This window comes from Pleurodeles waltl, chromosome 11, assembly GCF_031143425.1.
Source record: "Pleurodeles waltl isolate 20211129_DDA chromosome 11, aPleWal1.hap1.20221129, whole genome shotgun sequence".
NCBI classification, from domain to species: Eukaryota; Metazoa; Chordata; class Amphibia; order Caudata; family Salamandridae; genus Pleurodeles; species Pleurodeles waltl.
The window spans coordinates 865,958,103-865,972,847 of NC_090450.1; the positions used below are offsets into that span (position 1 = coordinate 865,958,103).

Genomic DNA, 14,745 nt, shown 5'->3' on the forward strand with positions numbered 1-14,745 from the left:
TGACTAAGAGGCTCGAAAGGTTGGAAAGAGGAGGGCGAGGGTAGTTTGGTATGTTTATCAAAACAAATACATCTGTCATGTAATGACGCCAACACACTCCTTCCATCTGAATTTTTAAATTTCTGCTTTTGACTTCACACGATATGGATAAACTTCCATAGCAGAGTATGAGCGAAATTTATGACAGGAGGGCATTAAACAAGAACAAGACAATGCACTGTGATACACTAAATTAGCAAAACCCTAAGCATCCGGGGATATGAAGCTGTTATTATGAATTACATGTCACCCATTCCTGTTTGACCTACTGAAAAAGCATCTCGATATCTGTCCCAGGAAATTGAAACACTGCCTCCCGATCCCGCTTCCTCCTACTGATTTACAAGTACTTGATGTAGTTACGGAAAGTTTCCATTTTCCTGAATAATACGAGGCTCTTGGGAGTCTTCATTAAATTGTTTAGAGTTTACAATGGTCAAGATTTGATAAAATGAAATGAACAGCTATACTTTTCTGGATGTCACACATCAAAACTAAGTTATCAAGATTTTCCTATGGGTGAAATTGGCTCCAGGGACCCAATCCCGGTGCCTATTCAATTAATAATTAGGGAGGGGGGCTGCACGCCACCTGGGCCGATTTTGGCCCCAGGGACCCCGTTTCCTGGGGCCTGGCCACATTACGAACTGGAAGTTGGGCATGCAGCCTCCTCCCTGGGCCAAAATCTTACTTTTTTCCCAATTTTACCAGGATCTTCAGATCCTCTGCTGTTTCCCACCAAAAATGATTAAAAACAAATGCTGTGGGATCCCACCACCAGGCCTAGGGGGTCAGGGTATTCTTACACTGCCCCTATTTTTTCACCTTTTTTCTTGGGACTCAGATGAGTCAGAGTTTCAAGATAACTGCCACCACCTCCTGGTTGAAGTGGTGGCAGTCAATTAGATCTCATTTTGAGATCCCTCTAATCCTGGGACCCACTGCTATCCCAGATATGTATAAATCTCTTTTCTTTATTAACGCAAAGCAAATTCACACCAAATAATAAAAAGCACTATTTCTGGACCAAGATCTAGCTTTTTGCCCAATTTGGTGTATTTATGTTCAGTGATTGGGGCTGTGGGAAATTGCACTTGGAGAACTCGTTTTGGGACGCCCTCTTTTTCTCGACCCCCACTTGACGGATCACCTGGAAACTTATATATACATACATTCACTGAAAAAACAAAGGATACAGAAGTGTTACAGTTAGGTTCTGAATTTAGTCACACAAAACCATAAAAATTGAGCAGTTATAGTTATGGTTAACTCAAGTACCTATAACTTGTGCCCTAAGGTAACTATAATGCGTGCCACCACCATGCACGGATCCGCAGAAATGAGAAATTAGGCAATTTTTTTGCTCATGACGGGTCCCTCTATAGAAACCTGTATCCTGACTCTTTATGTGTTCTTGCACTCTTCTTTTCTCACCCCCCAGACGATGTCTCAAACAAAATGGTGGCCGCAACTTTTCTGTCAGGTTGCGGCCAGTCAATCTGGGCCTTGCTTTCTGTCTGGATTTGCGGATCCGAGTTCAGATCCGCAAATACGGATCCGCGTCCCTATATATCTATTTTTTTTAAACTCGAATATCTCAGAAACTACTGAATAGATTTAGACCAAATAACAAAAAGCACAGTTTCTGGACCAACAGCTAGCTTTCTGCTACATTTGGTGTAATTTTGTCCAGCTGTTCATGCTGTAGTTGCGTTCAAAAATTTGAAAAATCCCACTAACATTGAAAGTGGAAAAAGTATTTTAGGACTCCCTTTTTTTCTCAACCCCCGTTTGACAGAACAACTTCCAAGACAGCATCTGAACTGACCAATGCATAAGTTTGGAAACTTTTGTGAATATTCATCAAAAGCCGCCAAAGTTATTGGAGAAACAAAAACAATGATTTATCTATGGAAATGTGGTCCTAACTATAACTACCTAGTGGCGACAACCACTAGGTTTTATATATATATATATATATATATATATATATATATATATATATATATATATATGTGTAAAGATAGATAGAAAGACATACACACTGAACATCAAGTGGCAATGTAACAGTCTGTATGGAAAGACCCCTAAAGGAGCAGGACCAGCTCTCTGGACTGATCTACCTAGTTCCACCCGGACCTCTGTGATGCTTAGCAGCTTCAAGAGACAACAGCAAAACCATTTTTCAAATACACCCACCAGCTGAATGCTAGGTTTAATTACATTCCGTACTCCACGTGTATTATTTTACCAGAAGGCCCGTGAAGTTAGGTTTATTGCTGACATCTGTTACTCAATATAAATAAAATAAACATTAGATTATGCCTGCGTGCACCTTGTATTTTGTTGTACTTATTTTATGTCAAAACATTTATGGTCCTCATGGGCCCAATTAGTTTAATGTTACTCTTAAGTACTCATAGCAATCAATGTCGTAATGCAAAACGATGGGTCCCCAGCAGAATGTGATGAGGGGCCCCTGAGTCTCCCATATCTCAAAGATATCCACTGACCTTGGTCTAAATGGGGTCCTCCTGTGGTTTTGGGGATCTTTAATGGACCCCCAACCCCCTGTACTGCAGAGGCCTGATGTTACGTCTTTAATATCAATTCAGGTAATTCTGATATTACACAAATGTATTAATATGGCTTCCATTTTATTCTTTCTTAACCAACCTTGCATTAACTCTTAAGGAAATCCTTGTGTTTAATCAGCTATTGGAATATAGAACCTGGTTGGCTTTAGAAACCCATTTTTATGTTCCTACAAACATGAATGAAACTGTAAAAACATGAATTTTGCACAAACACCTACATCTTTGTTAAGCAGATAACAAATACGTCCTGTGCATATAAAAGCTGAACAAAACTACATTTGAAGTTAATAACACAAAATACTTACATCCATAAAAGGCTCTAGACACAATCTGATACTTCATGTTGTCACATAGCATCTTTAGTGGTGCTCTAAAAAAACATAAGAATATAGCTGTTTGCACTGCATAAAATACGCTATACAATATGCTCTAAACCAGCTTATGCTAGTTCATTTTCAGTTCATAAAAATTAGACACCTTCCTCAAAATACATGTACTTATTAATATCACATAAAACCAGGGGGGCAAAAGTCCTTTCTGTGAACGGCTAAGGTCTGATCTACAGCTACACCACCACAATCAAATAGTAAACTGAAGAGAAAGTATACCGACAACTGATATTTAAGAGAGGTAGGTAACAAGATTATGGTAAGAAGCAACGAAAGTCAATCTAAATAGTGTAGATAATGTTAGTGGTTGTTGACACAGGCGAGCGTGGTGGCTAGAACCGCATGGATTATTTCAGGCAGCAGTGTGGCATTAACTACGATGATGACCATATTTGCTTATTTGTGGACTCGCTCTGACACGCGGGTGCTCCGTGCAGTTATCTTACTTCCTTGCAAGATGTGCATTTCAATAGAGGAAAATTATGTTTTCCATCGCAAAATTCTTAAAAGAAGCCACAGGTGGCATAGGCAAATGCCTCTCAAAGTCCCTAATTCCTTCCCTCAATGGCTGAGTCTGGTAGTCAGACTCAGCCAATGAAGAATGAAAACAGACACCTGTGAATCGGATTCCACCTGATTCTCCTCCCACCCTGTTCCTGTCTCACCTGACTCTAGCAATGGCAATCCCCTTGGTCCCTGCTGCTCCTTATGGACTGAAGCCTTCACCTTCGTTGTTTTTCCAGGAAAAAAACGCTACAGCTCTAAGTCTCATGGAACTTCTAGGAAGGGGCAGTGACATGTCTTGTTGGAGGCAAAAAAAAAATGACCCACTTAGCACAAGTCTCTGGCTCCCCTGAGCCACCTTGAAGTAGGCCTATCACGAAGTGTCACCTCCTTCTCTCACATTGAACGGAACTGTGAAGATGAGCATCTAGATGTGGCTTAGCAGCTAACTTTGGAACAGATGGGGAGGCAGGCTCGAATCTCTGCCTCTGCCCTTGGCTCAACACAGTGTGATTGTGCCAATTGCTTAGGGCCTGATTTAGCTACTGGGAGAGGGGTGATTCTGTCACAATTGAGACGGACATCCCATCCGCTGAAATCTAAATCCCACTGGATATAATGGGATTTAGATTTTGGCGGACAGGTTATCCATCACCATTGTGATGGAGTAACCCCTTTGACAATATCTAAATCAGGCCCTTAATCTCCATGTACTTAGAAAATGTGAAATAAAATGTATTTGTGTAATATCCACTAAATGTACACAATATTGTAGATCATCTCCCAAATCCCCATGCAGTGTACAGTGCTCCGCTGCTTCCTAACAAGATTTGCACTATAAAAATACCACTACATACACACTGTAAAGTAAGTAAAGAGGTAGTCTGTAATGACAGTAAGTGTTGCCTCTATATGTGTTTGTGTGTATCTAAGTTTGTATATCTCTGTATAAACAAGTGAATGGCACGCATTGCTAGACTATTGCTAGACTTTTATATTTTTCAAAAACAAACTCCCAAAAATGGTCCATTATGACAGATAATGCTCTCTGCCACTCTAAATTGGGGCCTAAATTTCCTAACTCCCTGCCCTTTTTGATTCTTAGCCACTGTCCCTCTCCACTACCTCTTGCATTGTAAAACCTTGAGCTCTGTCACAATACTAAAAGTAGAGCTCCAAGTCGCCCTTGGGTATTAGTGTGCTTAACAAATATTTGTTTCATTTCATTTCAGTGGTAGCATATCAGTGACAGCACAGACTCAAAACACAAGCTGAAGCTGTGGTTTTAGAACTATCCCTGGGGAACTCCCCTACAAAATAATAAGATCACAAAGATATCAATAGAATAGTTTTCTATAAAAATAGACATGTGTTTCTCAAATAGACTCAGCATCTGATGAGTGAACATTGAAGACATAGCATTCCTGGAAACACTCAAATTTTACCCAGGAAATCATTGTTATACAGAATGTAAAATCTGCATTCAGCAAATGTACACTATTATTGGGTGGTTTGTAACCTATAAATTAGTTTCCCAACACACAATACAGCTTACACTTGTTCAATCTCCCATTTGATGTGAACCACACCAGTTGTTTTAATGTGTGAGAAAGTCATCCTTTAAGCATGTTCACCCCCATTTCTTTCTGACTGATACTAGTAGTACCTGACTCTGACTGTGCCCCGGGCTGTGCTAACCAGGCCCAGGCCAGTGCCCAGATCAAAAGATATATGGTAATGTGGTATGATTACAATTGGCAATGACAGACTTCTGTAAGTCCCTAGTATATAATATGGCAAGGGGGATTAACACTACCTATAGGTCCCTAGAATTGTAATAGGGAAGGGAAGTTTAGAGGCCCAGAAGATTTCCTGTACTGGAGTGTGCACTGCTGTGTTGCCTGCTGTCATTTTTAAAGGCAGTCCTACCTTGTAGACTGTCTTTAAAAAGTAAAATGTGTACAGATTAAACTTTGGAATTAAAAAGTTTCTTCCAAAGTTACAATCTATCAAATTTTTTACCTACAAGTCACCATTAAGGTCTCCCCTGGGTGTCCCATGGGTGGGGTGCCATGTAACTATAAGCAGGGACATTATAAAAGATGTTGTATATGCCCCGGTGAGGGAAAAACTACCCAATTTATGTTTCCCCCATTGTAGAAACTTAGCTCCACAGGATAACATGGGGATGTTTCATGTAAGCTTAAATATATCTAGGAAGGAGCTAAATGTGTCATGAAAGGACTCATAAGATTGGCAAAGATAAATCCAACAACTTGCCACTGTTGAATTTATCATAACTAATACAGACTTTTTTCTGTAAGCCAAAATCCAGCCTGTTAGTGGCTTCTCCTGATTGGTCAGCCATAACAGGTTTAACCAGGCTGGTTTGATGCAGTGATAAGTGGCCTGCACTGAGCGGAGGTTATCTGATGGGGGGGGGGGGGGAGTTCTGCAGCTGCAGAGAACAGGCCAGGAAGGGAGCTGGGTAAATCAAACTGGGCTTCAAAGGAAGCAGGACAGAAAGGAATGCCAGCCAGGCCTGCCCTCTCACCCTGTACCCTGCAGATAGCAGGCCCACAGAAGGAATTTGAGATGGTCTGGAGGGGGAGTGGTAATGGAAATGAGCCACACCAGTAGGTTGGTTAAACCAGGTTTTATTCCTCTGGAGGGAAAACGTACATCTTGGATTTTAAAGTGCATTGCTTTATGGGACAAGAAAATGACACCCTTTGGAGGAAGTAGTCATGCTTTTGAGTGGCAACCTGCATCTCATTGGACAGGGGAGCCCCCATTTTTGTCCTCCAAGATGAATGAATACATGTGGCTGAGCTGCACTGCAACTTAGATCTGCTGCCTAAAACCACAAGAAGAAGGACTGCCTGCTGGTAGTCTGCAAGCCAAAGGACTGCACTCTGAAGGACTGCACCTGGTCACACTGGAACAACAGCCCTAAGGGCTTTGACTTGCTTCAAAAAGGACTGAGGAGTGGACTCCATGAAAGCAACAGGTTAGCAGAGCTTGCCTGCACCAACTAACACAAACATCCCCGCCCTGGAGTGCATCCGGTAGACTTTTAAGGATTTGGTCAAGTGGATTGTGGGAATTGTAGTCCTAAACTTCCAAGGACCATCTCAGAGCTCCTAGACCCTCTGGTGTGTGTTTTGGACACTTGGCACCCTCAAGCGGAACTTCAGGAAGAAGTTCCAGAAGTTTAGAGAATTTTGAAGCAACTTTTGGAAAAAGCTTCATAAGTGGACCGACTTGACGTCGTGAGTAAAGTCGACTACCTTCAACCGCAACTCTGCCTGAATTTCAGGTTCATCCCGCTGAAAGGTCCAAGGTGCCAGACTTCCAGGATATAACCGTGGTCTTGTGTAAAGCATCCAATGACGTTGCATCAAAATCAGTTTGCTGATAAGAACTGCACGACTTCGAGAGAGAAAGGCTCCAGAAGAGTTTCTAAGTGTGAACTTAAAATTTTGACTGAGGCCTCCTGCTCAGTTTATCCAAGCAGGGCTCCATCACGGCCGGCCTCAAATTTTGACTTTGTCCCTGTCAAGCGTGACCAGATGTCCCTAGTTGGTGCTATTGATTTGTAAGCACTAGAATGCACATTTTTTTAATTTCATCTTTAAAAATGCATAACTCCAGTTCCCTATATTGGATTTGTGGCACTATGGTGTGATTTTAAAGATACAAATATTTACTATTTCTTAAAAATTGTGTGGGATTAGTATTGTGTCTCACCTATTTACTGTATTGGTGTATTTAAATGCTTTACAAAACTGTCTCCTAAGTTAATCCTGCCTGTGGATGCCAAGCCACCAGGTGTTGAACCAGGGGCTGTTGGTATGAGACCTTGACTGGACCTAACATTGTCTTGGAGGCATTATTGTTAGTGGTAGGTGTGTATTTACCTCTACTAATAGGCAGCCTCCAAAAAAGCCCCTTTGACTTTGTAATAATCCTGATTTGCTGTATGTTTGATCAGCTCTTAACCCATGTGAGGGCATCATTAGTGAAGAAATACAGACAGGATAAAGAGATACAGACACTCAGAAGCTTTGTGCAATGGCTTCGCTGGGGCATCAACAGGGTTGCTGAATTGGTGAAAAGCCCCCACAGGCCCTCATTACGAGGTGCCCTGGAAATGAAATAACACTGTCCACCCCTAAAGTTACAGAAGGTACTGGTAACTTTGGGTGGAGAGAAGTTGGACCATTATGAGCGGTCCCTGACAGTCCTCAAAAAAAGTGAACGAATACAGCAAATCAGTGGATTTCAGATCAAATTTCCATGTCAATTCCTATACTGGTTCTGATGTTAACTGTATGTGAATAAACAGATTGGTAGTGTTCCTGGATATCTCAAAATTCCAAGTTGCCAATAACTGGTGTTACAGGCCTGAATGGCTTTAAGTGGCCACTTGAAATCAGGGCCTTGTGTACATGAGTTTTGCCATTATTAAGTGGCCACTTGTAATAAGGCCTTGTGCACATTAGTTTAGCCATTATTCCTCACCAGCAGTGCATTTTCAGTTGTTCTCCTTCCTTGTGTTTATGGCTCTAAGCTGTGCTGGTGTGAGAGTAGGGAGGTGTAATGAATAGGTGGGAATAGGTTATTTGGAGCAGTGGGAGTTTCATTCTCTCCAGGCTGGGCTACCGGGCCCGGATTACCGACAGGGCGCACTTTCCCTGTTTGTGCCATGGCGCACCTTAAATTAGGTGTGCCGGGTGCAAAAGGGAAAATGTGCCGTATTAGGCAGAATGTGCCACCCTTAGGGCAGCCAGAAACTTATGTTGACCCCAGGGCTGCGCATTCAAGCGAAATTCGAAGAAGCTTTTTAAAAGCTGCTCCGTGTTTCTCTGTGCAGGTGGCAACCCGCCTGCACCTTTCTGAGGGATTAGAGATCCCCTTGCAGGTGGGTGCAGTGAGTCACTGCACGCACTCACAAGGGGATGTCTGGGGGGTAATCCATTGGACCCATTTTCATCACTCCAGAGAGCTGCCTTTAAAAGGTGCACTGAAAGTGCACCGCCTTTTTGGGGTGCACATTGAACGCGTGTTCTAAAAGCATGTTTGCATTTGAGCCCATGTCGGTAATACGGCATGGGCGCAGAGGCAAAGAGATTCCCTCATTTGCAAGGTGACATGCCCCATGCGAATGAGGGAATGCCCTCTAATGATAGCGCTGGTGCTATATGTGCACCAGCGCTATCTGTATTACAGAAGGGGACACACAAGCGTCTGCAACCCCTTATGTAGTACTAAAGTGCCCCAGGGGCACGCAAAGTTGGTGCAAACACATGTTGCATCCCTGGGCACTTTGTGTAATATGCCCCCTGGAGTCAAAGTTCATTTCCCCTCCTTGGAGTAAGAAACAAATGTTCAGGAGTGGACGTTTTACTATGTCCTTGCTGGAAAACTATTGCCAGAAACAGGTATGCCCAATCGTAATCAGTTTCAGTCTTTCTTCTCAAATCAGAGTGAGAGACTTGGTGACCCCATTATATACCCATCCTAAGAAAAATTCACACTTCAATTAAAAAGTTCAGCAGGTGAAATGTCCTGTTTGTAACACACTGTCAAACGTTTGACCTCAGTCAGTTTTTTTGCTTTTTCCTACAGCCTTACGTTGACAATAAAACAAAAAATTCTCAATCATTTATGCAGTTCAGCAATCATTTTCGATATTCCTTATAGACCTTTATTAACTTTTTATCGGTTAAAAACATTTGACTTGATATGCTTTTTGCCATGGCTGAACTTAAAAGTGCCAACATTTGCAAACCAACGTCAACTCATTAGAACTGTAATCATTTGAGTTGTGGAAACATATATCCGTTTCAAACTTCGGGCTGAATAAAAACTTCAAGAGCTCCTGACTGGAACTGCTTCTGCACTGCTCAACCTTTTTTTGCTCCCACGTACCCCCACATAGAGTTGGTCATCCACCCGGGCCACTTTTGTGCGGTCAAGGTAGAATGATAACGCTCTTTTCGGGTCCAGCCGGTGGAGTCGGTCCTCTTCTTTAGAGGGATGCAGTGGAACAAAGAAGGTGGGCAGAGTGATGTTCTGACCCAGGTGAAATGAGGTCAAATAAGAAGGCTGTCTTGTTGGTGAGCAGTCGGAGGGGCCAGTTGTGTAAGGGCTCAAAGGGAACACACATGAGAAATAGGAGGACCATATTTATGGCCCACTGAGGCATAACAAAGGGCGTAGGAGGGTACACATGTACAAGCCCTTTGAGAAATCTATGTACAATAAGAGATTTGAATAATGAAGGCTGATCAGGCAACCGAAGGAATGCCAGTAAGGCAAAAAGATACCCTTTGAGAATGCCCAATGCAGAGCCCTGCTGGGTAAGGGATAAGACAAAGAAAAGAATGTCAGCGAGAGAAGCACAAAGAGGATCAATAGATCTTTCTGTGCAATAAAATACAAAGCGTTTCCATGAGCAGGCATGTACCATCTTGGTGGAGGGACGCCTGGCTGCCAGAATAACCTTACAGACTTTGGGAGGAAGGTCAAAGGCTGTCAACTGCCGCTGCTCCATTTCCACACATGAAGGCGCAGAATTGACAGGTTCAGGTGGAGAACCTTCTCATGTTGCTGCGATAGAAGATCTTCCACAAGGGGCAGCCTGATCGTCAGATCGATGCTCATTTTTAAAAGCTCGGGATACCAAACTCTCCATGGCCAGTTTGGAGCTACAAGGATTACCTGGGACCGGGCGTTCCTGATCTTCTTGGGAACTCTGGGCAGAAGTGGTATGGGCACAAAGGCATAAAGGAGGCCTGAACCCCACTTGTGATGAAAAGCATTGCTGAGCGATTGTCGCCTTGGAAACTCCAACGTGCAACAATGCTGAAATTGCACGTTCTCTTCAGAGGCGAGCAGACCTACCCAAGGCTCTCCCCACTGCTGAAAGAGTCCTTGTGCCACGTCACCTCCAGATGGAGATGCCACCGTAATCCGCTAGGCATCAACAGATGAGTTCATCCACCCTGGCATTCAGAGAACCTGCCAGGTGTTGAACCACCAGGGTTATGCCCTGCTGGTCGAGCCGTTTCCAGAGATGCAGGGCCTCTTGACAAAGGGTCCAGGACCCCACACCGCCCTGCTTGTTGTAGTACCACATTGCGGTGGTGTTGTCCGTGAACACCTGCACTATCTTCCCTTAGACAACAGGAAGAAATACCTTCAATGCTAGTCGGATCGCCCGGAGCTCCAGTAAGTTGATTTGGAGTCCGGATTCCGCCGGAGACAAGAGGCCTCTGATCTCCACCTCTTCCAGATGGTCACCCCGTCCTAGAAGTGATGCATCTGTCACTCCTGTAAACTCCGGCTGGGGAAGGGAGAGGAGTCTGCCTCTGACCCAATTGCAGTTTACTAAACACCACTGCAGATCTTTTGCAGTTCCCTCCGAGATTTGAACCATGTTGGTGAGGATTCCCCGATGCTATGCCCACTGGAACTTCAGGTCCCACTGCAGAGCCCTCATATCATATGCCATCTGGCATGTTTTAGTAACAGGATGCAGGAGGCAATGAGGCCCAACAGCCTCAGAGTCTGTCTCACCGAAATCCAAGAAAGAGGCTAAAACATCAGAATCATAACCTGAATATCCTGGACTCACTGCTTGGGAGGATAGGGCCGATACTACACTGTGTCCAGAACAGCTCCGATAAAAGGGAGTATCTGTGAGGGAGTCAGGTGTGATGCGCGGACAAAACCAAGTGATCCTCCATCAGCCGTTCTTTTGAGGGAGGCATTGGGGGAGGAAATGACTTGAAGGGGAGGGAACAGCCCTTCTGCATGATCTGCAAGACCCATTTGTCAGTTTTTAAGCACCGCCAGTGAGGGAGATGAAATTGAATCCTCCCTACAACTGGACATACATGATCTTGCAAAATCACACTAGGAGGGCTTGGACGCTGTGGAGGTGGGGGCTGGGTGGTGGATGACTTCTGGCCAGACCCTCTGGGTCTGAAGGAATTCCAACCTCATCCCTGCTCAGGATCCTAACCTGGGGGAGGGCGGTGGCTGGTCTGTGGATGGCGTCATACTCTGCCCCTTCTAGAGCCTCAAAAGGGGTGATAGACAGACTGTTGGCGAGGGGTCACTGAGAAGCCCAAGGACTTGGCCATAGCCTGGGAGTCCATGAAGTGCTCCAGTGCTGAGTCTGCCTTTTCCCCAAAAAGGCAGGTCCCATCGAAGGGCATGTCCATAAGATTTGCCTGGACATCCCCCAAAAAGCCAGAGGTACGTAGCCAGGCATGATGTCGAAGAGCCACTGTTGAAGAAATCGCCCTGCCCAGCACGTCTGTTGTGTCCAAACCACAACTGATGGTAAGCTTGGCTGCATCTCGCCCATCCTTAACTGCCTGTGAGAGAGTGGCCCGCACATTCTTCGGGACCAAAGGCAGCACCTGCACCACTGTATCCCATAGTGTATGGGAAAAACGGCCCAATAGGCATGAGATGTTTACCGACCGCAATGCCAGGCTAGAGGAAGAAAACACCTTCTTTCCCAATTTCCTATCTGGGGAGCGGACGGGAAGCCACCATGAGAAGTGGAGGCCTGGACCACCAAGCTCTCTGGGGTGGGGAGTAGCCTGAGGAAGCTAGGGTCACCCGGAGCCCGGTGAAGGTGGTGGCCAACTGTCTTGTTTACAGGCACCCCTGTGCTGGGTTTGGCCCACATCCCCAGCAGGACATCGGTGAGGGCCTCATTAAAGGGCAACATTGGTTCCGATGACGAAGCCCCCAGCAGAAGTAACTCCGTCAAGATGTTAGTCTTGACCTGCAGTGAGGGAAGCTCACTTACCGCCCTGCTTACCACAATTGCATACAATGCACCCTCCTGCATAGCCACAGTAGGAGCTGAGAGCATGCCAGTATCTGGAGAGGTGTCCAGTCCACTGACCTCTACTAGCTCTTCATACCAGTCCATAGGCTCTAGCTGGGACTCTAGAGGGTACTGATACCCCTCCCATTCCTCACCAGTGCCTGGCTGTTCGTAAAATTGCTCTGGCAATCATCAGGGCACCTGTGGGCGCTGTTCCGGCTCTGGATCATCGATTATTAGAATGGGGCTCATGCCACCGGTGTGCGCCAGTGGTGGCCGGGAGTGTTGACGTCGGGAGTGATGCCAGAGGAGGTTGACCGTGTGGACCTGGTGTCATTCCGGATCCGATATCGGATCCAAGAGTCCCCATCGGTGCCGAGGTCGAAGCCACCGGCATAGAACCTGATGGGGCCTCTGCTGACCCAGCGGGGTAGGAAGGCGCTCCGGTGGGGCCAGCCCACTCAATTACCAGACGCATGTCCTCGTAAAACTCTTTGAGCTGAGCGACCCCCGCTCAGCCTCCCAGAAAGAGGGGGAGGCTCAGGGTTGGCCTTGGCAATTGTTCCGCAGAACCTGGCCTGGTACGTCGACATTCCTGATTCGTTTCATCAGTCGATGGACGAGGTGTAGTCGAAGTCCTCTTGGACTGCTTCTTTTTGTGCCTCTTTCCCGAGTGCCCGGAGGGCCTCGAATGGGATGAAGAGGACTTAAGAGCTCCTGGAGCGGTCCCGCGACCTCCTCCTCAGAAATCGTGACCTACGAGGAGTCTCTCCAGCCGACGTCAACTGCCTGGTCGCCATGAGCTTCAGGGACCACTCCCTCAAAGCTCTCAGAGCCATGACCCGGCAGTCAGAACATGACTGAGTCATGGTCTCGGTCTAGGCACCAGAGAGATACCAGGTGGGGGTCTGTCACCGACATGGCGCGGTGGCAGATGCCACACGGCTTGAATCCTGTCTTCCTATATGTCATCCTGCACAGACGCAAAAAAGTCTCAACAAAATGGTCTGTCAAAAAAGATAGGGATAGCTCGCTTCCAGATCAGCGATTTAACCGGCGCGGAAGGAAAAGAACTGACGTACGCATGCCTGGATGGTGCCTTTATAGGCGACTGTGACATCACAGATGGCTCCAATGACGCAGACAATGCCAAGTGGATTCGAACGACGCCACCTGATGGCGCACACAAGGGTATTGCTCTGCAAAAAGTTCTGGATTCCAAGCTGACGCCAGGAAATTCTAAAGGTAAGGAAACTGCAGCTAGAAGTATCTATCAGATACATGTGTGTATTCCTAATACCAATTTACTGTGCGCTAGTTTGTGAGCACATGTTCTATACACAAAAGTGGAAGACCTCATTGTGTGTCTAAAAAACTAAACTGGGTTTCCAAAATATGATCTTTCTACTGTTTGAACTGTGTTTTGTTAACTGACCCTGCATCCTTTCCCTAGGGAGCTTGTGCTCTGCCCACTACCACCGATCTTTCTTCCTAACTTTAAGGAAACCAAAATCATATTTTTAAATTTAATATTTCCCTGATTTGGTGGGACTGCCATTAGAGGATATAGCCATTCTCTCTGTCCTCTTACTAAAAATCTCAAACAATAATATTACGGCCTCACTCTTTTTGCCCTGCTATTTTGGTGCAGTGATACTACACACAGGAAATATAAATATCAATGGGTGATGTATCTATTGGCAGTGGTATTCCACCGCCATTCCGTGTTCTGCACATAAGAACGATAGACCGCACTCATATCACGTTTCCCACAGTTTTGTAATGGGGAACTCGGAACGTTGCGGATTTTTGTCCCCACAAGTACTACCCGATATTACATGGCAACAATCATCGGGGGTAAAAACCTGCAGCCTGCGGTAATACCCACATGTCTTCCAGTCCCAATTCAGACGCTAACCACCAAGGATTTCTGTAGCCTGTGGAATGAGGGCCTTTCACTGCCTGCATTATCACAGCGACACCTCACAATGTTACAGCTAATATGTTGAACCACCTTATGACATGCCTTTGTAGCACTGAGCACGTTTTACTAGTCTGAATTATATGCTAATCACACGCTTTAAGGGTTAAATAAATTCAAGTTATAACTAAAGATATCACAAAACAATCTTTGCTAAAATGCTTTTCACAATCAAGACAGTTTCAGTATCAAACACTTGGTTCCTGTTTTCCTAATCCGTTTTAGTGTAGAGCTGTTCTCCGAGGCACATTGTTATAGTTCCTTCATAAATTCTCCTCTGAATCGGACGTAGGGTTTTGTGAGTGGGCACTTAGCTTTCCTTTCTAATGTCCTTTCTGTCCACGATGTCACTCACCACTGGCCCTTCCAGCTCGGCAGTGT

General features: G+C 45.2%; 1 protein-coding gene across 3 annotated transcripts in view; it reads right to left on the minus strand.

Annotated features, from left to right (window-relative positions):
• The window catches only part of SGSM1 (small G protein signaling modulator 1), a 950,757-nt gene that overhangs the window by 296,792 nt on the left and 639,220 nt on the right, over positions 1-14,745 (minus strand). For all 3 annotated transcript variants that reach the window (XM_069214718.1, XM_069214717.1, XM_069214716.1), the window contains one exon: positions 2,942-3,006. In XM_069214718.1, coding sequence (XP_069070819.1) covers positions 2,942-3,006 — 65 coding nt within the window. The remainder of the gene's footprint in view (positions 1-2,941; positions 3,007-14,745) is intronic.